Source organism: Salminus brasiliensis, chromosome 7, assembly GCF_030463535.1.
Source record: "Salminus brasiliensis chromosome 7, fSalBra1.hap2, whole genome shotgun sequence".
NCBI classification, from domain to species: Eukaryota; Metazoa; Chordata; class Actinopteri; order Characiformes; family Bryconidae; genus Salminus; species Salminus brasiliensis.
The window spans coordinates 2,056,100-2,082,547 of NC_132884.1; the positions used below are offsets into that span (position 1 = coordinate 2,056,100).

Consider the following 26,448-nt stretch of genomic DNA (forward strand, 5'->3'; position numbering starts at 1 on the left):
ACAATATATATATATATACACAAATAAATATATATACAAATTATTATTATTAAATAAACTAATTATTGTTATTATTTTTATTATTATTATTATTATTATTATTATTAGTGTTCCGTCAGCACACTGATGGAGTTACAGTCCCCAGGCAGACAGCATGTCCATACGGCCCAATGCCTGACCACATCATGCACCCGCATCCGGCCCTTTACAGTACAATTACTTTAAGTATTTAAACAGTACTCTTGAAATAACAGCAATAATAATAATAATAATAATATTAAAAATAATTTTTATAATACAACAAATATTACATCTACTGATAAAGAATGATTTTAATCATTAAGATGTGAGAGAGCAGCATCCTAGCCACCTTTAAACCATGGCTTTCAGCACTGACCCACCTCTCAACCCCTAGTTTTGACCACTAGACCTGGACATATGGTTGCAGGTAATCTTCACTAGCATTCATATTACATCATCAAGACAGTCTTTTTTTTTACAATAATTATTTGGAATTTTATTTACAGTAAAAAGCTGTGCAGTCCAAATGACTCACGATCCATTTCAGTAGTAGCACATTTGACAGGTAAAAAAATAACTTACAGAACTGAAAGTGCTGGGTGGTTATTCTTATTATCATCATCAACGGTTTTGCTTTTTTAACCAGGTTAGTCAAAAAGAAAAGGGCCATTCTGGCAGTTTACAGTAAATATACGACATGAATGAAGTCCGCTACGTTCTACATCAGTACACAGCAAGCATATCTGGTGCCATATCTGACAGAGCGTCTATACTGTATATAAACTGCACATACTGTACAGCTCTATATACTGTACTCTGAATCTTCTGGAATGAATGGTATAAACCTCATATCTACAGCCACCCATTGTCAGGACTTCAGGACTTCCAGCCTAATCCATAAAATAACCCTACGAAGCACCGGTGCCTTGTTCAGGAGGGGTATTCCAGGTGGGGAACTGGGATTGGTCATGTTGAGAAACTATGCTACTATAAAAGTTTGTGTTATATATTATTATATAAAATGACAACAGGAGCTCTTTACAATATTTTCCGTGACTTTCCAGGTTTTCCAGGACCAGGCCTACCGCAACCCTGAAGAACCCAAGAAGGCGGATGGATGGATGGATGGATGGATAGATGGATAGACGAACTTCCGGCCTTAGTCTGGGAGCCCAGCACTGTCCTCAACTCCTAAATCCCAAACGACGCAGCAATGTTGACCACCAGGCCTGGAATCTGACACCAGTTATCCGACACCAGCGACATTAAAGGACTCATGACTGTGCTGGGAGTTGAAGAGTTTCAGAGGTGAGTGACGTTTCGCGCTGACAGGTGTTCTGTGTTGACTTTAGCTTGTGGGAAAGATGTTAGCAGATGGCGGGACGAGTCTGCATTTGGACTCATGTAGGACGGCCCTTCGGGAATAGATGCTTTCCAAACTGTGCTGAGCTACTGTAGTCAGATCAGTTTGTAGGGGGAAGATTGTTGACAGGACAAGTCCCAGCAGTGGAGGATAATACGGGACGCAGTGCTGGGCGGTATGGCGGTTTATTGGGTGTACTGCTAAATATCCGTGCTAGGATCGGCATTTAGCGCTGCGTGATTTTGATGCATCATAGACAGCTTAAGCGCTTAGCTTGTACACACACACACACTTGCGGGGCACTTTCTGAACACGCTACAGTAATGCTGAAAAACTAAAGGCTTTCTAAACTTTTAAAAGCTGTTTTAAATGAAGCAATAATGCTGCATTTGTTTTGCACAATAAAAAACAGCAGACTTTACACTTGTGTTGTTGAACGGGTGTATATGTAGTAAAGTAAGCCACTGCTGACCTATAAAGACTGGCCTACCGTCATTAGTCAACTGTCAAAGTCAAATTTCCTGGCAAAAATAAATAAATATATGAATAAATTAAAATACTGTGATATTCCATGAAGTCGCCAAAATCTTAACCGCCCAGCCCTGATAGGACAACGTCTAGGTGACTCAGTAGGTCGGTCAGTATTGTGAGTTGTAAGCCAGATCAAGTACAACACCGGACAGTCTCTGGAGGAGAGAAGATGTTAGAAGATGATCGGTATGGTCAGTATTTTGGGTTGTTGACAGTGTATGCGCTTAAAAGCAAGGTTCTTCGAGGGTTCTTTAGTAAAGCCGATGGTTCTAGATGAACTCAGTTCACCATTTGGCTGCTTAAACGCTTCTTCCCCATGTTCAAAAGTTCCTTGGATTGGTGGAAAACCAAAGGAATCCTTATTTGATAAAGAATAAACATATTTTAGTACTACACAGTTGGCAGTTGACAGTGTGTGGAGTGGAGTGGTGTCTCTGGTGTGTCTCTGAAAAGTGCCACCAGCTGACCCAACCAGTCCACGGTCAGTCATCAGTGGTCCAAATCAGTTGTGGTCCAAATCACGGACGATCTAGAAGAGTGTCTATGTGAAGAGTGTCACCCGCTGACAGGGGGAGTCAGCTTTCTGAGTTCTTCTCGCTCTTGAGGACCTTCTCTTTCAGCAGATCGAGGATGACCTGCCTTTCCTGGCTCTCCAGCTCGAACCTCCGCTCCCGCTCCTTCCTCTCGGCTCCGAGCCGCTCCCGCTCCAGAGCAATTTTACTCCTCTGGATCTCCAGCTCCTCCCTGCGAAGCGCCATCTCCTCCTCGCGGAGGCGCTGCTCAGCCTCTGAGCGCTTCTCCAGGAAACTCAGGATCTCGGAGTAAGTCTGGCAGCAGCACTGGCACGGACGCTTAGCCGTGGGCGCGGCCAGCTCTGCCAGGTCCTCCTGGTCGTCCGGCTCCAGTGCTCCGGACACTGCGGGACAGACAGAGGGTAGAGGGTGTCGTCTCACCCGCCATACTGTGTCTACGTATTCCGTTAAAACATAGATTTTACAGTGTCTTCTCGAGAGCTACACTATATGTCCAAATGTTTGTGGACACCCCTTCTAGTGAATGCATTCAGCTACTTTAAGCTTCACCCATTGCTGACAGAGATGTGCAAATGTACACACACACACACACAGCTCGTCTAGTTCCTGTAGAGAAGTACTGCCAATAGAACCTATTGGGGCTCCGTCCAGTATTTTTGGGATGAGTCGGGGAGTTGATGATCATCCAACATCCTGACCTCACTAACGCTCTTGTCTCTGAATGCAATCAAATCCTCACAGCAATGCTCCTCCTCAAAAATCTAGTAAAAGCCTTCGTCTTCCCTACACAGTAGAGACATCTACTCCATCCAAAGCAGGATAAACTCTTTTTAATACCTTCAATACCCTCAGAAGAAACAATGAATGAGCAGGTGTCCAAATACTTTTGTCCATATAGTGTATATGTATGACTCTTCTAGAGAAACATCTGCAGAAGTGTGTAAGATATGAAATAGAAACAGTAAAGTGGTTCGTACTGTTTGTCGGCTCCTCACCAGTAGTCGGCGCTGTCGTGACGGGGATCATGGTGGGTTTGTCCTGCTCAGGCAGTGCAAGCTCCTCCAGCGCCCTCTTCTTCAGCTCGTCATCCTGGTACTTTCCTTCTCCGCTGGCTATGAGATTCTTCTCAGCCTCCAGCTCCAGAACCTCGTGGAGCAGGTCCTCCTTCTGAGCGTAGAGCCTCTCTGTGCCGAACCTGAACACATCACACACATTGACAGTATGGGGTTTCATTCAGTCAGCCATGTACAGGGTTCAGGGCCTCCCTGAGGGACCTACAGTGATGGCAGCAGCTGGGATTAAACACATTAGGCCACACTATTCATCACCAACACCAGGACCTTACTACCCATCAGGCAACGTCTTGGGTGTTCAACCAAATCTTTAAGGACTCACAGGCAGTGCCAGGTACGGAATTACCCTATAAGAAAATAATAATAATAATAATCATAATATCTAACAGTGCTAATACACTTTATGGACAAAAGTATTGGGACGCTGTGCAGAGAAGGCCTTCTACTAGCTTTTGGAGGAGCACTGCAGTGAGGATTTGGTTGAATTCAGCGATAAGAGCTTAGTAAGATCAGGATTTTGGATGATCACCACTCCACCTCACCCCCAACTCATCCCACCATCTATCATTCCAGAGAGCACAGCTCTTCCACTGCTCCACAGCTCCTCAATGCTGGGGGGCTTTATACCCCTCTACTAGCCCACGCCTGGCATTGGGCAGCATGGAGCCAGTAGGGTCATGATGTTTATCTGCTCCAGAGAGTCCTATTCTATTGGCAGTACAGGGTCAGCAATGGGAGCAGCGTAAAGTAGCTGAATGCATTCATTGAAGGGGTGTCCACAAACATTTGGACATATAGTTTATGAATGCTGCTACATCCATGGTACAAGCGAACACGGCGGCATTTCATCAGGCTGACCTGCGCAGGCTGGGAAAGTCCTGCTTTTTATAGTAGTCCAGCAGCAGCATGGTCCTCTCCCTGCATCTGCGGCCGTCCACCTCAAAGTTCTCGTCCTGCAAGGCGGCGGTGATGATCTCCCCGACTCGAGCCCAGATCCGGCCAGACTCTTTAGAGGTGAAGGGGTTCTGGGCGATGACCTCCCGCAGCAGCAGGATGTCGTGACGGGCTGAGAAACGCACCTGCCGCTTCCGGGGAGTGGTGGAGGGGCCGGCCATGCTGAACCCTGAAGACAGGAAAGATGAAATACAGTAAGAAAGTAAGTAAATTAGGAAGGAAGGAAGGAAGGATGTGTGGATGAATAAATGAAAAAAAGAATTAATGATGGATGGAAGAAATAATGAAAAAAGAATAAATGCGTGAAAGGAAGAAGGATGGAAGGATGGGTGGATGGATGGATGGGTGGATGGACGGATGAATGAATGGGTGGATGGACGGATGGATCCATCCAGATAGAGGAAAGAAAAAAGAATGATGGAGTGGTGACTGGATGGATAGGTGGCTGGAGTGGTGGATGGATGGATGGGTGGATGGAGTGGTGGGTGGATGGATGAATGAATGGGTGGCTGGATGAATGAATGGGTGGATGGAGTGGTGGATGGAGTGGTGGATGGAGTGGTGGATGGATGGATGGATGGGTGGATGGAGTGGTGGGTGGATGGATGAATGAATGGGTGGCTGGATGAATGAATGGGTAGCTGGATGGATGGATGGATGGATGGATGGATGGATGAAGTGGTGGATGGATGGATGGACGGAGAAATGAGCGGATGGATGGATGGATGGATGGATGGATGGATGGGTGGATGGATGGATGGGTGGATGGATGAATGAATGGGTAGATGGATTGGCAGATAAAGGAAAGAAAAAAGAATAATGGAGTGGTGACTGGATGGATGGATGGATGGGTGGATGGAGTGGTGGGTGGATGGATGAATGAATGGGTGGCTGGATGAATGAATGGGTGGGTGGATGGATGGATGGATGGACGGATGGATCCATCCAGATAGAGGAAACAAAAAAGAATGATGGAGTGGTGGATGGAGTGGTGGGTGGATGGATGAATGAATGGAAGGATGGATGAATGAATGGGTGGATGGAGTGGTGGATGGAGTGGTGGATGGATGGATGGATGGATGGGTGGATGGAGTGGTGGGTGGATGGATGAATGAATGGGTGGCTGGATGAATGAATGGGTAGCTGGATGGATGGATGGATGGACGGATGGATGGATGGATGGATGAAGTGGTGGATGGATGGATGAGTGGATGGATGGATGGACGGACGGAGAAATGAGCGGATGGACGGGCGGATGGATGGATGGATGGATGGATGGATGGATGGATGGATGGATAGAGGAGGGGGAAAATGTAAATATTTTTTAAAAAATCTATCTGTCATATTTCTCACATATTAAATTTGAGGTGTGTTTACTGCTCCTGATATTCACACTCAGATCAACAACAGCTGAACCCTGAGCTCAACCGCTGCCGGAGACCATCAGTCCCTCATAAACCCACTGACCACAACAGCTCCATAAAAACACCAGACAGACTTTAATTCAGCACCTGCTACTAAACACATCCACTGACCAGGACCTCCTGGGCTGCGTCCAGATCCTCAGACACTGCTGCTGATTACACTGCAGTCCTGCGTAGTAGCGTGTAACACACTCCACAGACCTCAGCGTGGGTCACTGTGAAAGTCCCTCCTACACAGAATCAGGGGTCATCAGCTCACTACTGGGGACCTGACCGGCCAGGACTGACCAGCCCCTGAGATCATCCGCAGATCTGCTGCTCGCCAGGACACGACCTGCTGAAGACATCCCCCCTAACATCCCTGCTCTCCATCTCCATCAGCCTGCTCACAGTGCCTTCCTCGCATCCATCCGGGAAGTGACGTTGCAGAAGTGTTGACTTCTGCACCGCGGAGTTTTTTATCCCACCCGTTCTCAGACAAGCCCCGCCCCCTCCCTGCTTTATTCATATATAATATAAACATATTCGAAATTAAATACATATTACATTATTATATTATTATTAAAATACTAAATAAAGGCATTAAACATCGATACAAGTCTTACATTTTTATATTGAAAAATAATAAATTTTAAATATACTTTAAATAAATATTTGAAATATTTGTATTGTTACCGTAAATATTATAAATACTTTTTCACGGTTAATAATTTTCCGATAATTTCTTAAAACAAATATAAATTAAACACAACCAGCCAATCGAAACGCGGATGGAAAGACCCTAACCAATCGCAGTGCAAGAAACGTTTACTCCCCTAACCAATCATAGAGCAGGACACGGGGCAAGCCCGCCAATCCAAGCAAGACGCGGGACGGTTCTAGCCAACCGCCGCGCACGAGGGCGGGGCTCGCCTGAAAACGGGCGGGAATAGAACACTGGGGCTTATGGCAGCTACGCGCCGAGAAAACGTTACACGCTCGAGCGGCAGCAGCGCCACCGGAGCCTCGCGGGGAATTGCAGCGCAGTGCGAGCCTGGTGTTTTTCCGTGAGCTCGCGACCCTCGCGCTGACGGAGCCGGTCTCTGTATCTAAGCCCCCCTCTCTCCCCCTCTCTCTCTCTCTCTCTCTCCCCCTTGTCTCTCTCTCCCTCTCTCTCTCTTACCGTCGCCGCTCGGCATCTCCGCCACACGTTCCATCGTCTTTCCGCTCTCGGACGGTCAGCTGATACGCACAAACTGCTGAGGTCACCGTACACGTCCGGCTCACAGGTTACCGGCTCCCGCTCTGACGTGTAACTCAACTTCTCGGCTGAAAAAAAACGGGAGAGAAGTTCCGCGGTTCGACCAGCAGAGGGCAGCAGAGCATCGGCCAAAATGCACCCCTCTTCTTCACAGCAATGGATTCCTGCTCTCGGACACACGCCAGTCCCCCCCTCTTAGACAGAGAACCCTGAGACACCGGGAACATTACAGCCATAACATTAGAACCACTGCCAGGGGCCGTGATTATCATCGATGATCTGGGTCCGGTGGCTCCTGTTGAGGGGTAGAGCTACATCTTGAATCTGGGCCACTTAGACAAGAACCAAAACATCGGGCGGGTGTTTGGGGTGTTCCCGATGTGCAAGGGTCAGTACCTACCAAAAGTGGCCCAAGGTTAATGATTTTCCGAGTCCAAGAAAGAACAATGAGGTACATGAACACAGCTCTAGACCGGCCCTACGGTCTAACTGCTGCTTATTATCAAGTGTGAGGAGGTCATGAGTTCAAATCCCAGCAAGAAGTCAGAGCTTTATGGCCAAAGGCCTCCCTCCCAGTCTGGGGATGTAGTGTGTCGGCGGGGGCGGGGTTAATGGGTGCCAATGTTATTAGCTAAGTTATAAGCGCCTTACGAACCATTAATAAGAATAATAAGCGAGTATAAGACCCTGATTGAAGTTTGAGGCTGAAACCTGAGTCCTTTCATCAACATGTAAGCAAACTGTGTGTCTCGGCAGGCCTGAGAGCAGCTCCTGATTTACAGACGGGAAGAAAATAAAAACCACGCTAATTTGCGGCGGAGTCATGCGGCGATGGAAATTGCTTCGCTGACAGCCTGCAGTGGCAAATTCTGAGGGTTGAAACGAGGTAATTTGGAGATATGAAGAGATAGACCCTCAGGGGTGAGAAGGATTTGAACCCCCCTCGCTGCTGCCACATCTGACTGACAGCTACTGTGGCAGGGGGAAAAAAGTGGGGTTAGGAAAGCAGCTAAACGTCTGACAGAACGCTGAAAGGCATTTTGGGAGATGCAGGGGACTCATCATCACAGAATAAAACTCACAAAGGAGGACGTGAGGCGAATATAGCCAAGCCCAACCACCACTTGTTCACCAGTCACACTATGTGGACAAAAGTATTGGGACACACCTCTCAATCAGTGAATTCAGGCGTCTCGGTACATAAAATCAAGCCCCTAGCCGTGCAGGCTGCCTTTCCACACATTCGTCCATGAGGATTGTGGTGTTGATGGGATTTGAACCTATGATCTGACCTGAGTCTCTTGACAAGCAGGCAGTTAGACAGTCGCTCCACTCCAGAGCTGTGAAGCCGGCCACGTTTCCGTGTCCAAGAAAGAACAGTGAGGTACATGAACACAGCTCTAGACCGGCCCTACGGTCTAACTGCTGCTTATTATCAAGTGTGAGGAGGTCATGAGTTCAAATCCCAGCAAGGGGTCGGAGCTTTATTGCCAAAGACCTCCCAGTCTGGGGATGTAGTGTGTCGGGGGGGGGGTCTAACCTGCAGGTGGGAGTAAACAGTAAACAGATTGAGGGGGCGGAGCCACAGGCTAAACATCTCACACAGTATTTAACCAGTTTCAGCTGCAGATCATTTACTGGTGATTTTGAGGCTCTGATTAATATGGATTAATATGGAGTTACAGCATCATTTTAACTTAGACTGGCTACATTTCTGTACAGTGTAGTCGGGAAATGATCTTTAGAATGTACTAAATTGCTTAAAGCTTAATTAAATAAGCTTAAAAAGCATAAAAGACCAATGCAAACAAATCCCCAAATTCTCCAGAGTATAAAATAAAGGCCTAAGGCCTTTTCTCAAACTTTAAACCTGGAAATTCTTTATTATTATCGGATCACTTCTGTACATCCATCATTTCATCATTTCCAGAGTGATGCAGTACGAGCAGCAGGCCTCTCACAGTAGTAGTGCTAGTATTTATGAACCGTAGGCTTGCTGTTGGCCGGCTCGTTCTCTTTCACTGCAGAAACATGCAAATTTTCACACGTCTGAAGCGCCTATGGCTTCGCAAGAGCCGACGGATTATAGAGAAGTCGCGAAGCAAAAGAAAAAGGACACATTTACTGACTGAATGCCTCCCGCAGTCACGACTCTGCGCTGAGGAGAATGGTGAATGCATGCAAATGGATTCCCTTCCATGACACTGGCACACACACACACACACACACACACACACACACACACGCACACACACACACACACCACTACATGTCTATTCTCTATTTGGATCCACAGTTATGTGCAGTTCTGCATTTCCATTCTCTGGCCTCTTTATCAGAAACACCCACCTTGTACCTCCACGCTGGCCACTTTATTATAAACACCTACATTGAGTTTCCACTCACTGGCCACTTTATTAGAAACCCCCCACCACGTGTTTCAACTGATTGGCCGCTTTATTAGAAACAATTAACCATGTGCTTCCACACCGGCCACTTTATTAGAAACACCTACTATCTTGCTTGTCCTCTCGCTAGCCACTTTATTAGAACCCCCCACGGTGTGTTTCTACTCAGTGGCCACTTTATTAGAAACACTTAACCATGTGCTTCCACACAAGCCACTTTATTAGAAACACCTACCTTGCTCATCCACTCAGTGGCCACTTTATTAGAACCCCCTTCCTTGAAGGTCCACTTACTGGCCACTTTATTAGGGCCTCTTACCTTGAATGCCCACTTACTGGCCACTTTATTGTAAACACCTACACTGAGTTTCCACTCATTGGTCACTTTATTAGAAACACTTAACCATGTGCTTCCACACAGGCCACTTTATTAGAAACACCTACCTTGCTCATCCACTCAGTGGCCACTTTATTAGAAACCCCCACCATGCATTTCCATTCTCTGGCCTCTTTATTTGAAACATTGACCTTGTGCTTCCACACTGGCCACTTTATCAGAAACATTCACCTTGTACCCCCAAACTCGCAACTTTATTAGAATTCCCTACCTTGAAGGCTCACTCACTGGCCACTTTATTAGAAACCCCACCATGCCTTTCCATCCTCTGGCCTCTTTATTAGAATCCCCTACCTTGAAGGCTCACTCACTGGCCACTTTATTAGAAACCCGTACCATGCTTTTCCGTTCCCTGGCCTCTTTATTAGAAACCCCTACCTTGCACTTGTGTGACGGGGCCTTACGAGGGACCTAATGGTGTGTTCTGGGCACCAGTCTTGTGTGACTGAGCTAACTGGGATCTCCACAGCAGGCTTCTTGGACACCAGGCCGAAGAAATGACCCTTAGTTAACGTGTGACTGTTAGACTGTGTAAATGGGTTACGAACAGCTTCATCTCTTCCTGTGGAGAGAGAGAGAGAGAGAGAGAGGGAGAGAGAGTCAGCGGCCGCACCGATTCACTCTCCGGACAAGACAGCTGAACGCATCACGTCACCAGCAGACAGACTGTCGCCTCTGATGTCTTCGCTCTGTCGGATCACCGTGGCAGCCCCGCAAAGATGACCAGGGGGTCGCCACGCGCATCAGTGACCAGTAAAGCCGTAGTTCGGCCTGAATTCCCTGCAAAGTGTGTCACGGCGTGACTCATCGACAGAGCGCTCTCGGGGATGCGGGCGAGGAGGGGGGTTCCAGGCGGACAGCGACAGGAAAGACCTGTCTGTGGAAGTGGAGCGGGGACATCGGTTCAGTGGGTTATGAGGCATTACTCACAAAGCCTGTGTGTGTCTGTGTGTGTGGAGTTAGCTCTTTGTGAGGACCAGATGTCCTTGATGTGAAAAGGGCATGAACTTCGCGACACCGTGGAGGCCTTTAGACCCCCAAACTTCAACTTCTTCAGTAGAGAGATTGAGAGGCCGGGTCTTACTTCTAATGTAATGATCATAGATTAAAAGGGATGGCTTAAAATTGGCTCAGGGACTGAAGGACGAGGACCTAGTTTCTCGTGCTCACAGCCAAGATCTGTCTTATCTCCAGAGACGGGAGGACTGAGAGACACTGGCTTGTTCTGTAGCTCCACAGCAGCTATACGTGCATCTATAGCTCTCGTTCGCTCGCTCTCTCTCTCTCTCTCTCTCTGTCTGTCTGTTTCGCTCAGGAATGAAGGCCAAGTATACAGCCAGGAGAGTCTTGTGCAATTACAATGTCTTTTTATACTGTGGACACTGTCAGTGTCCAAATGTTTGTGGACACTCCTTCTAATGAATGCATTCATCTACTTCTAGACCCTGTAGAGATGTCCACACATCAGCAATGAACTGAGTAGGGCGACTAGGTACAAAGGTAGCCTCCTTGCCCCTATTGCTAACACAGGTGTGTCACACACACAGCTTGTCTAGCGCTGTAGAGAGGCACTGCCGATAGAATAGGACTCTCTGGAGCAGATAAACATCATGAACCTATGGGCACCATGCTGCCTAATGCCAGGCATGGGCTAGAGGGGTGTAAAGGATGCTGGATGATCACCACCCCACCTCATCTCCAGCTCCCCAACCCAAATTAAATGTATGGAGTACCATCCATTATTCCAGAGAACATTAGTGCTGGGGGGCTTTACACCCCTCTAGCCCACGCCTGGCATTAGGCAGCAAACAGTGAGGCCCATTTCAGAAGCCCAACTAGGTCCCAGTCTAACGTATGTACAGAGCCCCACATGAGCATGCTGGCAGGGCAGAGCAGCTCCCGAAAGAACATTAGCCCTGGGAACGAAGGCATGTCCAGTTAATGGCCTTTGTAGACGCTTCCAAAGCCTTTGGCACAGTAAATCTTCTTTGTAGAGTCCTCCTGCTCTTCTGCTCTCCTAGGAAGTTTGTAAACATCCTGAGGAAGTTTTGTGAGGGGATGAGGGCCGAGGTGACAGTAGGTAAGTAGAATCTTACAGTAGGTAAGATTCAGATCCTTTCAGGATAAGCACTGGTCATAAGACAAGGCTGTCTGCTTACATTGGTGCTTCTAACATCTGCCTTCTGTGTATCCCTATCCCTCTTATGAGTGTCCTCTCTGGAGACTGCAGTGCTGACCAGGATGTCCAGAAGCAAGGAGGCGTAGTACAGAGGGCAAGCTGATCCCTCCCTATGGCGGACTAGGGCTCGATCCTGGGCCATGTACCTGTAAAGGGTCCTGATGTTTCTTTGGGAGTGGATGATCCTTAACTGCAGATTTTGCAGCCTTACAACTTGTATGTGTGTGGACTGTCTCTTGGTCAAAAGTTTTGGGACACCTACTCATTCATTGTTTCTTCTGAAATCAAGGGCGTTTATCCTCTACTGTCCAGTAGAAAGGCCTTCTACTAGATTTTCGAGGGGCATTGCTGATCACCACCTCATCCCAACCATCATTCCAGAGAACACAGTTCTTCCACTGCTTCACAGCTCAATGCTGCTGGGGGGCTTTACACCCCTCCTCTAGCACACGCCTGGCATTAAGCAGCACAGTGCCGATAGGTTCATGATGTTTACCTGCTCCAGAGAGTCCTATTCTATGTGCAGAACGTCATAGAACGACACATCTGTGTCAACAGTGGGTGCACCTTAAAGTAGCTTCATGAGAAGGGGTGTCCACAAACATTTGGACACATAGTACGTTGTACTTTGGCTGGAGTCTGATGATGCTTCTCAGCAAACTGTGACCCTGACGGCCCCTGAGTGATCGTAATCTAATCCCAGTGTGTTTACATCTGGCTTTACACCATGCTGTCAAGAGAAGTCAGAACTGGATACACACGTCCATCTGTCCACCCTTCTAGCTGGGTGTGAGACACGGACACCAGACAGCTGCCCCCTCAAACAGCCTCAAAAGCCCTCGAAGGCCTTGTTAACACCCTGAACCCTAGGTTTCTCCATCAGTAATCAGTCCTAACGCAGTGTTTAAGTGCAGCCCATTTTATGGAGTCCCACAGGGTTCGGTTTTAGGGTTGGTGATATTGCTAATGATATGCTAATTGTGGCAGTACTGTAGTTATTACACCAGGTTCGAAGGGTGACAGTGGCTTGGAAGGACCGCATCTCTCACTGTGGACCGACAGCAGAAGCACTGAAGATGCCATCACTCTCCATCGTCTCATTTAGCTCGACTACACCTTCAGGATGACAGTTGAGCTGACAATTGGCAGCTGGGACGTCTTACGGAGAACATTGCTGGAAGGTGCCTGGTGAAGAAGCGTAGGAGAGTTGGCGGCTCCTGACACCGCATGTCAAGCTCTTGAGGTGCCCTGTGCACTGTCAGCGCATCCTACATTGGCTGTTCCAGCCGGCAGAGGACCTATAACAAGCAGTGGGAGCACTGACCATTGGACATGGCGGACGAGTGAGCATGGACAGCGCAGCTCCGTAGTGCAATTTGTTCGACTTTTCCATGAAGAAATCATCTTCATCAAGCTTCATCGTGTAATTTACAGTTACCCAGAAGAGCGAGAGCGCGCACGAGAGTGTGTGTGTGTGTGTGTGTATGAGGAAGACAAAGAGAGAGAGAGCATTCATGTTGACAAAGAACAGAAAGGAAAGGGTTGTTAGGTAACACAGGAATTCTCCCCCCTCCCCATTTCTCTCTCTCTCTTTCTCTATGTCACTCTCTCCATCTCCATCAACTCTTTCCTTCTGCCTCCCTCTCTCTCTCTCTCTCTCTCTCTCTCTCTCACACACCCACTCTCCTCCCGTCATCTCCCTCCCTCCCTCCCTCTCCTCGTCCTCGCGCTCCGTATCTCAGCGCCTCGCAGAGCCACAACTTCAGAGCGGCGACAACATCTGCGCGAGAGGGAAGAGAGAAGAGCGAGAGCAAGGGCGAGAGAGAAAGAGAGAGAGAGAGACCACAGAGCTAGAACAGTATACATAGAGGAGGTGTAGACAGAGAGAAAGACAGTCAGAGAGAGAGGGAAGCAGACAGTGTGTGTGTGTGTGTGTGTGTGTGTTTGTGTGTGTGTGTCGGTACATAGACGGGTGTCAGGAGTCGAGGGCATCCTGCCTGCCCAAGGGTACAGCGAGGGGCAAGGGGTGAGAGGGAGGCTGGACACTCTCTGCTCTCTCTGCTCTGTTGCCCTGAGCTCCTGCTGCCCCCTGCGGCTCCTGCGCCGCCCCTCTCCGCCCCCCCAACCCCTGATCGGCCCCTCGTCGCCCGGCTCGGGACCGGGCTCCCCGCCGTGCGCCTGCGGGATGGAGAAAGAGAGGGACGTGGGAGAGCCGGAGCGGAGGGAGCGCGCCGAGCCGCTCAGCGACCTGGAGTGCAACATTGTGCAGAACACCTGGGCGAGAGTCTACGAGAGCTGCGAGGACGTGGGCGTGGCCATCCTCATCAGGTATGCACCTTTCTTAGGGGTGCTTTCACAGCCTCCTTTCATCTGTTGATAGAAGGGTTGATAGTTGACGGTATCTCGTGGTCCTGTCATGGTCACTTTTAAAAATAATGATGCTAGGAATGGTTGAACTTGAACTGCACTATATGGACAAAAGTATCGGGACAGCTAGACATCGCACTTGCAGGACTTTTTATGGCGTCCCATTCTAAACCCATAGGCTGTATTAATCTGGAGCTGGTCCCCCTTTAACAGCAGCTCTACCAGCAGCAGCAGCAGGTCTGGAGCTCTGCAGTTACTGAGTCAGTTGGAGGCTTTTCTGCACTCTGCTCTGAGCTCAGCACTCGGCCCTGACCCCGCTCTGTAACTTTACGTGGTCTGACAGACACTCGGTGGCTGAGCTGCTCTCTGTGAGCTGTTCCTCCTAAACTCTTCCACTGTTCAATAATAACACCACTCACAGCTGATGGAGGAAGATCTAGGAGGGAGGAAATTTCACCAGCTGACTTGTAGTTGTTGGTGCAGCAGTGTCTCCTATTACATACAGAACCACGCTGGAGTTCAGGGAGCTCTTCAGAACCTCCCGTTCTTTCACTGATGTGTGGAAGAAAGCAGACTGCAGGGCTAGAGGCTGGATTTTATACACCTGTGGCTGAACGGGACTGAATCAGACACCTGAATTCAGTGATGAAGAGAAGTGTCCCAATACTTTTGACCACGCCGTGCATGTTTGTGAGAGATGTTACCCCTGCAGCTGGTTTAGCAAACAAGTAGCTTATCAGCACCAGGTAGCAGCTCTAATTGTCTCAGTCATCAACCACTTACCTGCTTTTTTTTCATAGACGGCCAAATGTTTGTGGACACCCCTTCTAACAAATGTATTAAGCTACTTTAAGATACACCCATTGCTGAGACAGATGTGCACACACACACACTCTAGTCTTTGTAGAGAAGTACTGCCGAAAGAATAGGACTCTCTGGAGCAGATAAACAGCATGAACCTATTGGGAACCTACTGCCTAATACCAGGCGTGGTATTGTCTAATACCAGGAGGGGTTTAAAGCCCCCCAACATTGAAGAGCTGTGTGGAAGCAGTGGAAGAGCTGCTCTGGAATTAACATTACATTTACATTTGTGGCATTTAGCAGACGCTCTCATCCAGAGCGACTTACATGGCTCGTATTACAGAGGTGGGCCAATGTAGTGTTGGGAGTCTTGCAGAAGTAGAAAGCAACAACCCAACACCAACACTCCCTGGTCCCAGGGACCCTGGGACACTCTGAGTGGACAGGGACTCTCAGAAGGAGACTGAAGCTCTCAAAAGACGCGACTAACCGCTTGACCGGCGAGCTTCACCTCACCTTCTCTGAAGTTCTGAGAGCGAGACCACAGTCCCAGGCTGGACCATGATACGAGGCTTTGATGGAGCGCTCAGGTTTTGATCGAAGGTTCTGAGGCAGATCCTATCATCGGAAGGCTGAACGCCTTCCAGCAGCTGCGTGCCCATTCACTCAGCCTGCCTGGTTTCTTCACTTGACCGCAGTGAGCAGAAGCAGGAGAAGACTGGCATGGTGGGTGCTTTGATATTGTGGTGTAGAGCATGCAGCTGGTACAGATACACCTCGGCACAGGCTCACTTTTCTTCAGCCTCGCTACAAAACCCTGACGTAACCATGCCATAAACCTCTGCTACTGGCATGAGCTGACAGCATCCACCTGGCCATAACATTAAAACCAGAACCACAAATCGCCCAAATCCTCAAATTCTTCCGCCTCAACCTGCATCCAGGTCCAGGTCATTTAGGGTGGTGCAGACTCGGTGATGTGGTTTCGGGCGCAGAATGACTTGGCAGTTCGGTGGGCGGAGCCAATTTGAACATCAGAAACCCAGGATTAACAACATTTACATTTATGGCATTTAGCTGATGCTCTCATCCAGAGCCACTTACAAGGTTACTCGTATTACAGAGGTGGGCCAATGTAGTGTTAGGAGTCCTGCCCAAGGACTCTTATTTGTGTAGCGCAGCATAGTGGCCCAGACCGGGAATTGAACCCCAGTCTCCCACGGGTAGTGGTGTTATCTGTTGCGCCACACCAACCACACCAACCACAACAGCTACAACACCTTTTATAAACAGAAACAACAGAGCGTGCGAGTGTTAGCTGTATGCTGTCGCGCAGGAGAGTCTAATAAGTAAGACTAATAAGTTCATCAATCTCAGGATATTTTGCCGTATTATCTGAACAACCCCGGCATCAGGAGTCTTGGTTTGTACCAGGCTTCAGAGGGGTAAGAGCGCTGGCTCCCGCTGTCCACAGCAAGTCCACGATCTCCCTCGCAGCGCAGCCTCCTGAAATAGTCTAGTCAGGGGTGAGGGTGGAACGCTGCCCGGGAAGGAAGGAAGTGCCATCACACATTTTCTCTCAGCTCTCGAGAGCTTTTTGCCGCTCTCGGTGTGTGCGAGTGGCGCGCCAAAACTGCATTGTGTCTCACACTATTTTTAACCCTCACCTGATTGAATACAGCCCCGTGGGAAGAGGCAGGACACGTCCCAATACTTTCCTACTTTCCTCTTTTTTTAACTTAAGAAGCTCAAATCCAGCAGCTCCAACGAGAATCCCTGAGAGATGTGAGAACAGCTCGGAGGGATCCACGAGCCAGACTGACTGAACATAAACACGGCATAAAGAAGTGAGAAAAGACGCGAGTGTTAGGAACGGCTCCATGTGTTGGGTGCTCCGAAGAAGAGACCGTGGTTAGGCCTAAAGCAACGGCCTTCAGCAGGCGCTCTTCCCTTCTCCAGAGCGAATCACCGAAGTGCTTCCCTGGTTACTCTGAAAATACCCTTAGCTAGTTTGTAGAGGCTAGAATCCAGTTGATACCTCTAAGCCTAGATATCCTGGAGGAGGAGGGTCGGCGACGACCCGGCTGTAGCCGATGAGCGAAGACATGCCTGACGTCCCCATTTAGCTTCTTTACTCAGGAGCTGTGAGGCTACCAGGCCTGTGTGGAAAATAAACACTAGAAGGGCAACAGTCGCATAAACACACACACTAGACATGATCCTTTGAGTCTTTAAGGAGAAAGACACAATATGGACAAAAGTATTGGGACACCTGCTTCGTTGGAGTAACTGTCCCTACTGTCCAGGGAAGAAGGCGGCTTCCGACTAGATTTTGGAGGAGCAATATCAAATCAATGATGATGATCATCACCCCCAACTCCCAGACACATCCCAAATGTCTTGAATGTTGCACCATCCATCATTCCAGACATGACAGTTCTTCCACTGCTGGAGGGGGGGGGGCTTTATACCCCTCCTCCAGCCCACTCTAGCCCTGGCATTAGGCAGCATGGAGCCAATAGGGTCATGATGTTTATCTGCTCCAGAGAGTCCTATTCTATTGGCAGTACTTCTTCTCTACCGGGGCTAGACAAGCTGTGTGTGTGTGTAGCAATGGGTGCAACTTAAATAAGCTGATTGCATTCATTAGAAGGGCTGTCCACAAACATTTGGACATATTGGTGTATGTAGATGTATCATGGAAAATGTTAAAGGAGGTCTGTAGGGTAAGGAATTCACTGGACAGCAAACACACACACACACACACACACACACACACACACACATACAGATCAGTACTAAATGAGTAAAAACCCAAAGGACTCGTTAAAATAGATGTCCTCGGGTTGCCAGGACAACTGTCAGGAACACTGATGTGATTTTGGGTTAGAGGTGATAAGCTAATCCCTCTACTCTCTATACAGTGTGTGTGTGTGTGTGTGTGTGTGTGTGTGTGTGTTTGTCTGTGTGTCTTATCTGAGGATGGCAGTAGTCTGGGTTGGCACCACCAAGTGTTTTGATGTACTGTAGTGTTATAGTGCCCCCATAATGTGTGTGTGTGTGTGTGTGTGTGTGTGTGTGGTCTCTCTTGGCATCCTATATGGGCAGCTCTGAGCTGAAGATTGCTCAGATGTGGGTCTCCCTTGAGTGCGGAGGTGTTTAAATCCAGCATGTCTCTTAGCTGATGCCTGGCTTTGCGTTTCTTCTAGCCACTAATCTCAGAAGCATACACTAGATGTCCAAATATTTATGGACAACCCTTCTAATGAATGCATTCAGCTACTTTGAGTTGCTGACACAGATGTGCAAATGCACACACAGTCACACAGCTTGTCTAATTCCTGTAGAGAAGTACTGCCAATAGAATAGGACTCTCTGGAGCAGATCAGCATCATGAGCCTATTGGCACCATGCTGCCTAATGCCAGGCGTGGGCTAGAGGGGTATAAAGCCCCCCAGCATTGAGGAGCTGTGGAGCAGTGGAAGACCTGTGTTCTCTGGAATGATAGATGGGGGTGCTCCATCCAATCCATCCAATAGTTGGGGAGTTGGGGATGAGGTGGGGGGTCATCCAACATCCTGACCTCACTAACACTCTTGTTGATGAATGCAATCAAATCCTGCAAAATCTAGCAGAACATCTTCTTCCCTGGACAGTAGAGACAGCTACTCCAACAAAAGCAGGATACAGTATTTTTACTGACCACTGGGTCAGAACATCTCCAGAACATCAGGCAGGGCTTGTGGGGGTTCGCAGTTTATATTGGTCAGTACCAATAAAGTAAACCAGTGACATGGCTATGGACCCTAATAGTAATAATAATAATAATAATAATAATAATAAGCAGGTGGTCCTGTTGGTTATTTTGGGGGTCTTGGTTACAATAACAGTGTGTGAAACTACCTCCACCATGTTTGGAGGCTGTACTTAGCCTCACTAGTGTGAGATGCTGATCTGCTTTACTCTCCTGAGACCCGGTTTGCTTGGTGTGTGTTTTTAATTTGGCTTTAGTAGGACCTAACAAATATAAACTAAACTCAGAGGAAGACGTTTTTGTCCTCACATGAGGTCAAAGGGTCAACATTTTAGAGAGATCAGAAATGTAATGTCCCCATATGAGGAGGCAGGGTCTCAAGAGGTTAAAACAGTGCTCTATTACACCTCCAAGATTCTCCAACCTCGGTATTACTTCTATGATGTCAGACTATAAGGAAAAATACACAACATGGACAAAAGTATTGGGACACCTGCTTATTTATCGTCTCTCCTCAAATCAAGGGTTTTAAAAAGAGTTTCTCCTGCTTTTGTTGGAGTAACTGTCTCCACTGTCTGTCCAGAGGAGAAGGTTTTCTACTAGATTTTGGAGGAGCACTGCCATGAGGATTTGATTGACTGCGTTCAGTGACGAGAGCGTTAGTGAGATCAGGATAACAAGGATGTTGGATGATGATCAACACTCCACCTCATCTTTCCCTCACCAACTCCCCAAATCCTCCCAAAAGCGTTAGATGGAGCACCACCACCGTCATTCCAGAGAACACAACAGTTCCACTGCTCCACAGCTCCTCAATGCTGGGGGGCTTTATACCCCACTACTAGCCCACTCCTGGCATTAGGCAGCAGCATGGCGCCAATAAGTTTATCTGGTCCAGAGAGTCCAATTCTATTGGCAGTACTCCTCTGAAGGGATTAGACAATCTGAATGTGTGTGTATGTGTGTGTGTGAATCTGTGTCAGCAATGTACACCACTTAAAGTAGTTGAATGCGTAAATTAGAAGGCGTGTCCACAAACATTTGGACGTGCAGTGTATCTGTCTGTCGGAGAAGATGAGAGGATGACCAAAAGCAAATTTAAATATTTAAATGTCTCGTTTGCATAGATCTAGATGTAAGAATACATGGTGTGTTATCCAAGTGACTGGACTGACAGTCGCCTCAGATAATATCATCAAGCCGTACAAATGCAATTAGACCACCAAAGGCGTTCGCCAACCCATATGGCACTTTTCTAAAGGTCGACAATCCTGACCTTCAAAGACTTGTGGGTTATCTGTGTGACCAATATACCCTCTTCTGCTGGATGTAGTTATTGAGTAGGCTTGAGTAAAAAAGCATAGCTGAGAATGTTTACATGTCTTGGTTCTTGGTTTGGATCTTCAAGGCTTTGAAGGTTTTCCCAAATCCTTCATAAGCAGCATATAATCAAACTCCCGTTTTTTCCATAAGGACCATCCTGGAATATCCCAAAGCCCAATTTTTATAAGAACTCAGGACTGATTAAAAGGCCTCATTGGCTCCACAGTATGAAGTCATTAAGATTCAGGAGGCGAACCGTTCATAGCCTTGAGGAGAAGCTCGTCTATTCTTAGCACCTCTTCTCTAATATGATAGTTTGAGTAATAAGCCTGTAACTGACAGGAATAGGCCATCAATTTTCATGCGTATTTTTACCCCATTGAAAGGGACGAAGCTCATTACTTTGGCTCCAGTTCTCATGGTGACTTATGGGACTTATAATAGCCCACAGTTTGACCTTCCACAATCAGCCATAACATTAAAACCAGGTAGGTCCACCTTGTGCCACCGAAACAGCCCTGACCAGTTGAGACATGAACTCCACCAGACCTCTGAAGGTGTCCTGGGGTACTGTCAACAAGACTGTCAACAAGTTAGCAGCAGATTAAGCAGGCTTGTAAGTTGTGAGGTGGGCGGGGCCTCCATGAGCATCATTGAGCCTTCGACACCCTTGATCCTGCTGCCGGTTTACTGGTTGTCCTTCCTTGCTGCTCTTTTGGTAGGTACTTACCACTGTATACCTGGAACACTCCACAAGACATGCCTCAACAATGTTATTGGCACCACCTGTCGGTGGTTTTAATGTTATGGCTGATCAGTATACCTTTTTTCCCCCAAAAATAAGGGTTACATAAGTTACATAACTTTCCACTCACCGCAGATGGACTCCATCAGCTAAGACGATCAGCATGTTTGGTGTCCAAGTTGGACTTGGATCCTGAGTAAAAGTGGGGGAGCAATTCGGGTGGTGATGAGCAACATTAGCAACATTAACGTCACCCCTTCTAACGAATGCTGTGCTCTCTGGAATGATGGTGGTGGAGCTCCATCCAGTCCAATCCAGGGGGGGAGTTGGGGATGATGAGATGAGGTGGGTTGGTGATCATCATCCAACATCCTGACCTCACTAATGCTCTTGTTGCTGAATGCTATCAAATCCTCACAGCAATGCTCCATCCTCCAAAAACTAGTAGAAAGCCTTCTTCTCTGGACAGTAGAAACAGTTACTCCAACAACAGCAGGAGAAACCTTTTCTAATAGCCTTGATTTCAGAAGAAACCATGAATGAGCAGGTGTCCCAATACTTGTCCATATAGTGTAACTTCTGCAGAGCAAAATTTGGCCATCAAAAATGTCTTGACTGGAAAATTAGTTCCGGCACATGTCTCAGGGAATGTCAACACGTTGTCTCTTACCTACTGAAAATGATGTTAACAGACATCTTAACGGCTGGCATTGCATTTTCCACACATCATCCCAGAGCATAAAGAGCCGTGGAGCCAGCGAACCCGCTAGCTTCAGTCGGGCTAATCTTTCAGGGCTGTGAGCATTTTTCATGCTAGTTATTGAGCGCACAACCGCTGCAGTGTTTCAGAGAGCTCAGAGACAGCTGGAGAAACTATGCATGGTCAGCCAAGAGCTGCCGTTCCGTTTCAGAGCCAGCCGCAGCATCAAGGGAGCGATCCGGCATTAGTGCCAGGGGCTAAAGCTAACAAACGAGTGAAGCTAAGCCTCCTGCTTAGTCCTGATTGTGTAAAATTACACTGTTGAATCCGGCCAGGCGCATCTACGATGCTGCATTCCGCCGCGATATTGTTTTACTCAGGAAAACCGGGAGCACTTCTTCTTGTTTACGGGACTGGTGTGGAATCCATTACGGTCATGTCTGATGGGAGATTTACTGGTACTGTCATGCCCGATTATTAATGTCATGCCTTTTTACATCGATAGCTTTAAATAGAACTGGTTAATGGGTTTCTTCAAGCGTCATTGAGATTCGTGGAAAATTCGGAAACACTTGCCTGCTGAGAAATTCGGCTCATGACCAGCTTTGGCTGGTAATCCAGGTGGTTAAGATGGTTTGCCAGCTTAGGTCTTGACCAGTCCAGTGCAGGTTTTCATATTGGTAGAGTAGCTTGGTCTATCAGCGCGACCAATTTGACCAAGCTGGTCATCAAGCTGATCACACTTTGATACCAATTTGGTCTGGTGATGCTAAAAACTGGTGCCCTTGTAGCTACTGGTAATCGGACTTTTGACAAAAGCAACCAAGTATTAAACATATCAGCACGACCAACTGACCATCAAGCTGGTCACACTGGTTCATAAAGCTGGTTGACCAAGTTCAAACTGGTGGTCCAACGTGTTCAGGCTGGTGATGCTAGAAACTGGTGCCCGTGTAGCTACTGGTAATCGAACTGTTGACAAAAGCAACCAAGTATTAAAAATTTTAGCACAACCAACTGGCCATCAAGCTGGTCATCAAGCTGGCCACACTGGTTCATAAAGCTGGTTAACTAGTTTGCACAAGCTGGTCATACTGGTGGACGAGCGTGATCAGGCTGTCGATGCTAGTCAACCCCCTTAGGTCATGCTGATCAGCCAGCTTGGTCATACTGGTCCATGAGCGTGATCATTCTGCTCATGCTGGTCAACCAACATGGTCACGATGGCCTGGACTAGCCTGGTCAGGTAGATCAGCCGCTGGTAGATCAGCTAAACCTCCAAACTCAAAACAAACGCATACATACATGCAGATGCGATGGCAGTGCTTGTCATGCTGGTTGACCAGCTTGGACATTGAAGCGATGTGGGGAAACAGAGAGCACCATCAACCCACCCGGAGAGAGCAAGGCCAGTTGTGCTCTCTCAGGCTACGGCTGCTGATGGCATTTATTATCGGATTTCAGCACCACACCAAAGCCAGAATCAGAACTGATGATGTCAGATTCAATGTGTTTTTGGACACATACCACCCGTCACGTATGACGAAAATGATTGGATTTGGGCCAAATTATGTTTGTGCCAAGGATAGGCCAATGTTCTGTAGGAGGGTTCAGGGTACCGTGTTACCAAACCTCTGAATCCACGTGCAGTGCAGTGAGGCATGGACTTTTCAGGCATGGATGTGCCAGAATTCATCTCGGCCCTGGCTGCGGGCCATCACGGCCTTATCTTTTAAGATTCCTAAAGAGGGGGCATGTTTAGATCGTCCTTAAAATAGCCCCCCTACATAAACACTCATTCACAAAGAAGGTCAGCGCAGGGTTCCCGTAAACTCCATTTGCGGTGGACGGTCTGAAAGGCTTTACTATTGGCACCGTTTGCATAAACATATACATTCCTCCCGGATTTCTTTTGTCAGAGAGTCTTTCACATAAACCACCGAGGCATTCAATCGCAGGCCCGCGCCGGTGTTAGCACTACGGAGAAAGTCCGTCTTCAAAAGCCGTTGTTATTACAATGCGGCCTAATAGCCAGCTGACTCGGATGTGCGCTTCCTGCCTCGTGTTTCCATCCGATGAAAGTGTATTAATTAGCTCCTCGGCCGCCATCCTGATGAAAGCGAACGCCTCGACATTGTTCCATTATTTCTTAAGGGAACGGCGGCGAGCGACGGCGGCAGGCTGGAAGCGGGACACGTGGTGCCGAATCTCAAGCAGAAACAGGGTTACACAATTTGCGCTTTATTAGTCCAGTTCCCGCTCTGCTTGTTTATTATGGGATGTTCATAATCAGCGCTGAGGCATTCTGGCAGGCAGAGACACACCGAGTGAAATATTGGCAGTGTCTCTCTTGCTCTGTCTGCATGTCTCTCTCTCTCTCGCTCGCTCGGTCTCTCTCTTTCTCTGCACCTGCCTCTCATTTTCCCTGCTGTGACTTAATGACATCCCTCTTGTCAGAGTATCAGAACCACTTCAGCTTTGCAGTGCAATCATCCAGCTCAGAGCCTTGCTGCTCTCTCGCTCTCCCACTGTTTATCCCTCCTTCTCTCCTTCTTACTCTCCGTCCATCGCGGCCCATCTCTTTCGCTCATGCTCTCAGAGACACAAGTGCCTGCTTTTCGGCCTTCCTTTCACCCTTCATGCCAATTATTCCTCATACGTATTTATGAGCTATATCTATGCTACAACCCCCCTCTCTTTTTTTAAGGGATCAAAAAAAGAAAGTAATTGGACAGTTGGGTGATGAGCCGTTCCATGGCTAAGTGTGTTATTGGATAAGAATGATGGGACGAAGAAGAGTTTGAAGACGGAAAGGTGTTGATGATCCAAAGCTTTGCTACCTCATCTGTCAAGCATGGTGGAGGTAGTGTGATAAGGTGGGCATGTAGATATTGGTAATGTGTGGTAATATTGAAGCAAATCTGAAGGTAAATCGTCCCGGGAACTGGGCAGGAACTGGGCAGGAACTGACACCAAATGCAGAGCATCAGCAGGGAGGAAGCATACCATCTGGTGAAGCTAACCTCAGGCTAAGACTGATTGTGTTAAAAATGACAGTTTAATTTATGACTCTCCAGGTTCTTCGTGAACTTCCCCTCAGCGAAGCAGTACTTCAGTCAGTTCCAGGACATGGAGGATCCTGAAGAGATGGAGAGGAGCTCCCAGCTGAGGAAGCACGCCTGCCGAGTCATGAACGCCATCAACTCGGTGGTGGAGAACCTCCATGACCCAGAGAAGGTGTCGTCTGTGCTGGCGCTGGTCGGCAAGGCCCACGCACTCAAGCACAAAGTGGAGCCCATGTACTTTAAGGTAAGAGACAGCAGCTTTAAGCAAAGAATCCTAACAAATTCCAGCTTTTTCTATTTTAGGCAAATACGCTATTTGGACAAAAGTATTGGGACACGTTTTAATCCGGGACTGAATGCAGGTGTTTGATTCAGTCACAGGTGTATAAAATCCAGCCTCTAGCCCTGCAGTCTGCCTTTCTTCCACACATCAGTGAAAGAACGGGAGGTTCTGAAGAGCTCCCTGAACTCCAGCGTGGTTCTGTATGTAATAGGAGACACCGCTGCACCAACAACTACAAGTCAGCTGGTGAAATTTCCTCCCTCCTAGATCTTCCTCCATCAGCTGTGAGTGGTGTTATTATTGAACAGTGGAAGAGTTTAGGAGGAACAGCTCACAGAGAGCAGCTCAGCCACCGAGTGTCTGTCAGACCACGTAAAGTTACAGAGCGGGGTCAGGGCCGAGTGCTGAGCTCAGAGCAGAGTGCAGAAAAGCCTCCAACTGACTCAGTTACTGCAGCAGAGCTCCAGACCTGCTGCTGCTGCTGGTAGAGCTGCTGTTAAAGGAGGACCAGCTCCATATTAATGCCTATGGGGTTAGAATGGGAGGTCATAAAAGGTCCTGTAGGTGGAATGTGTAAGTGTCCCAATACTTTTGTCCATATAGTGTATATAACTGATCTGAGCTGTTAAAACTGTCCAGACCGATATGAGAGTAGTGTGTGATGATTTAGGCAGCAGTTAGCTTCATGCTAATTGGTGGGGTTACTTCTCTCTCTCTCTCTCTCTCTCTCTCTCTCTCTCTCTGTGTTTACCCTTCTAATTTCTCTCACTCAGATCCTGAGTGGGGTGATTTTGGAGGTCTTGGCGGAAGATTTTGGCGAGTGCTTCACCCCCGAGGTGCAGACGGCCTGGACCAAACTGATGGCGGTGCTCTACTGGCACATCACTGGAGCCTACCAGGAGGTGGGCTGGGTCAAGCTCTCCAGTTCGGCCGTCTGAGACCAGCCCCAAACATGTACACACAAACACACACACACACACTCATACTAAAACACACACTAAAACACCAAAATGCATCAACAGACTGGTTTTCACACCCATGGGGACCGAACAAGGGGCAGAGGGGCAGGAAGATGAATGAGAAGGATTGGATGAGAAGGATGGAGGAATCGTCTGGAAATGAATCACTAACTTTTTTGTTTTGTATTTTTACCTCATTAGAAACATTAGAAGTTTGTAACCTCATTAGAAAGACAGACTAAAAATAGCCTTTTTTATTTCTTTGTGTTTGTGTGGCTGAATATCCTAAATGAATACCAACGAAGTGTACAGGTTCTTCAGATCG

General features: G+C 47.8%; 2 protein-coding genes across 5 annotated transcripts in view; one reads left to right on the plus strand and one right to left on the minus strand.

Moving 5' to 3' along the window:
* Positions 1-515: 515 nt before the first annotated feature.
* Positions 516-7,142, minus strand: LOC140559313 (uncharacterized). 4 transcript variants are annotated; one of them, XM_072682789.1, is made up of 4 exons: positions 7,062-7,142; positions 4,380-4,644; positions 3,444-3,643; positions 516-2,831 (listed from the first exon to the last, which is right to left on the minus strand). In XM_072682789.1, exons 1-4 carry the CDS (start codon positions 7,093-7,095, stop codon positions 2,491-2,493), a joined length of 840 nt encoding a protein of 279 aa, XP_072538890.1. In that variant the 5' UTR covers positions 7,096-7,142; the 3' UTR covers positions 516-2,490. The 4 variants fall into 4 exon arrangements, with proteins under 4 accessions (XP_072538890.1, XP_072538888.1, XP_072538891.1 ...); XM_072682787.1 differs by having other exon boundaries at positions 3,426-3,643; XM_072682790.1 differs by lacking the exon at positions 7,062-7,142 and adding an exon at positions 6,011-6,296 and having other exon boundaries at positions 3,426-3,643.
* A 7,072-nt stretch (positions 7,143-14,214) lies between these two features.
* The window catches only part of cygb2 (cytoglobin 2), a 15,207-nt gene continuing 2,973 nt past the window's right edge, over positions 14,215-26,448 (plus strand). Inside the window, exons 1-3 of the mRNA XM_072683390.1 lie at positions 14,215-14,451; positions 24,894-25,125; positions 25,938-26,448. The exon at positions 25,938-26,448 is cut by the window's right edge and continues 2,973 nt beyond it. Coding sequence (XP_072539491.1) covers positions 14,309-14,451; positions 24,894-25,125; positions 25,938-26,102 — 540 coding nt within the window. The 5' untranslated portion in view covers positions 14,215-14,308 and the 3' untranslated portion in view covers positions 26,103-26,448. The remainder of the gene's footprint in view (positions 14,452-24,893; positions 25,126-25,937) is intronic.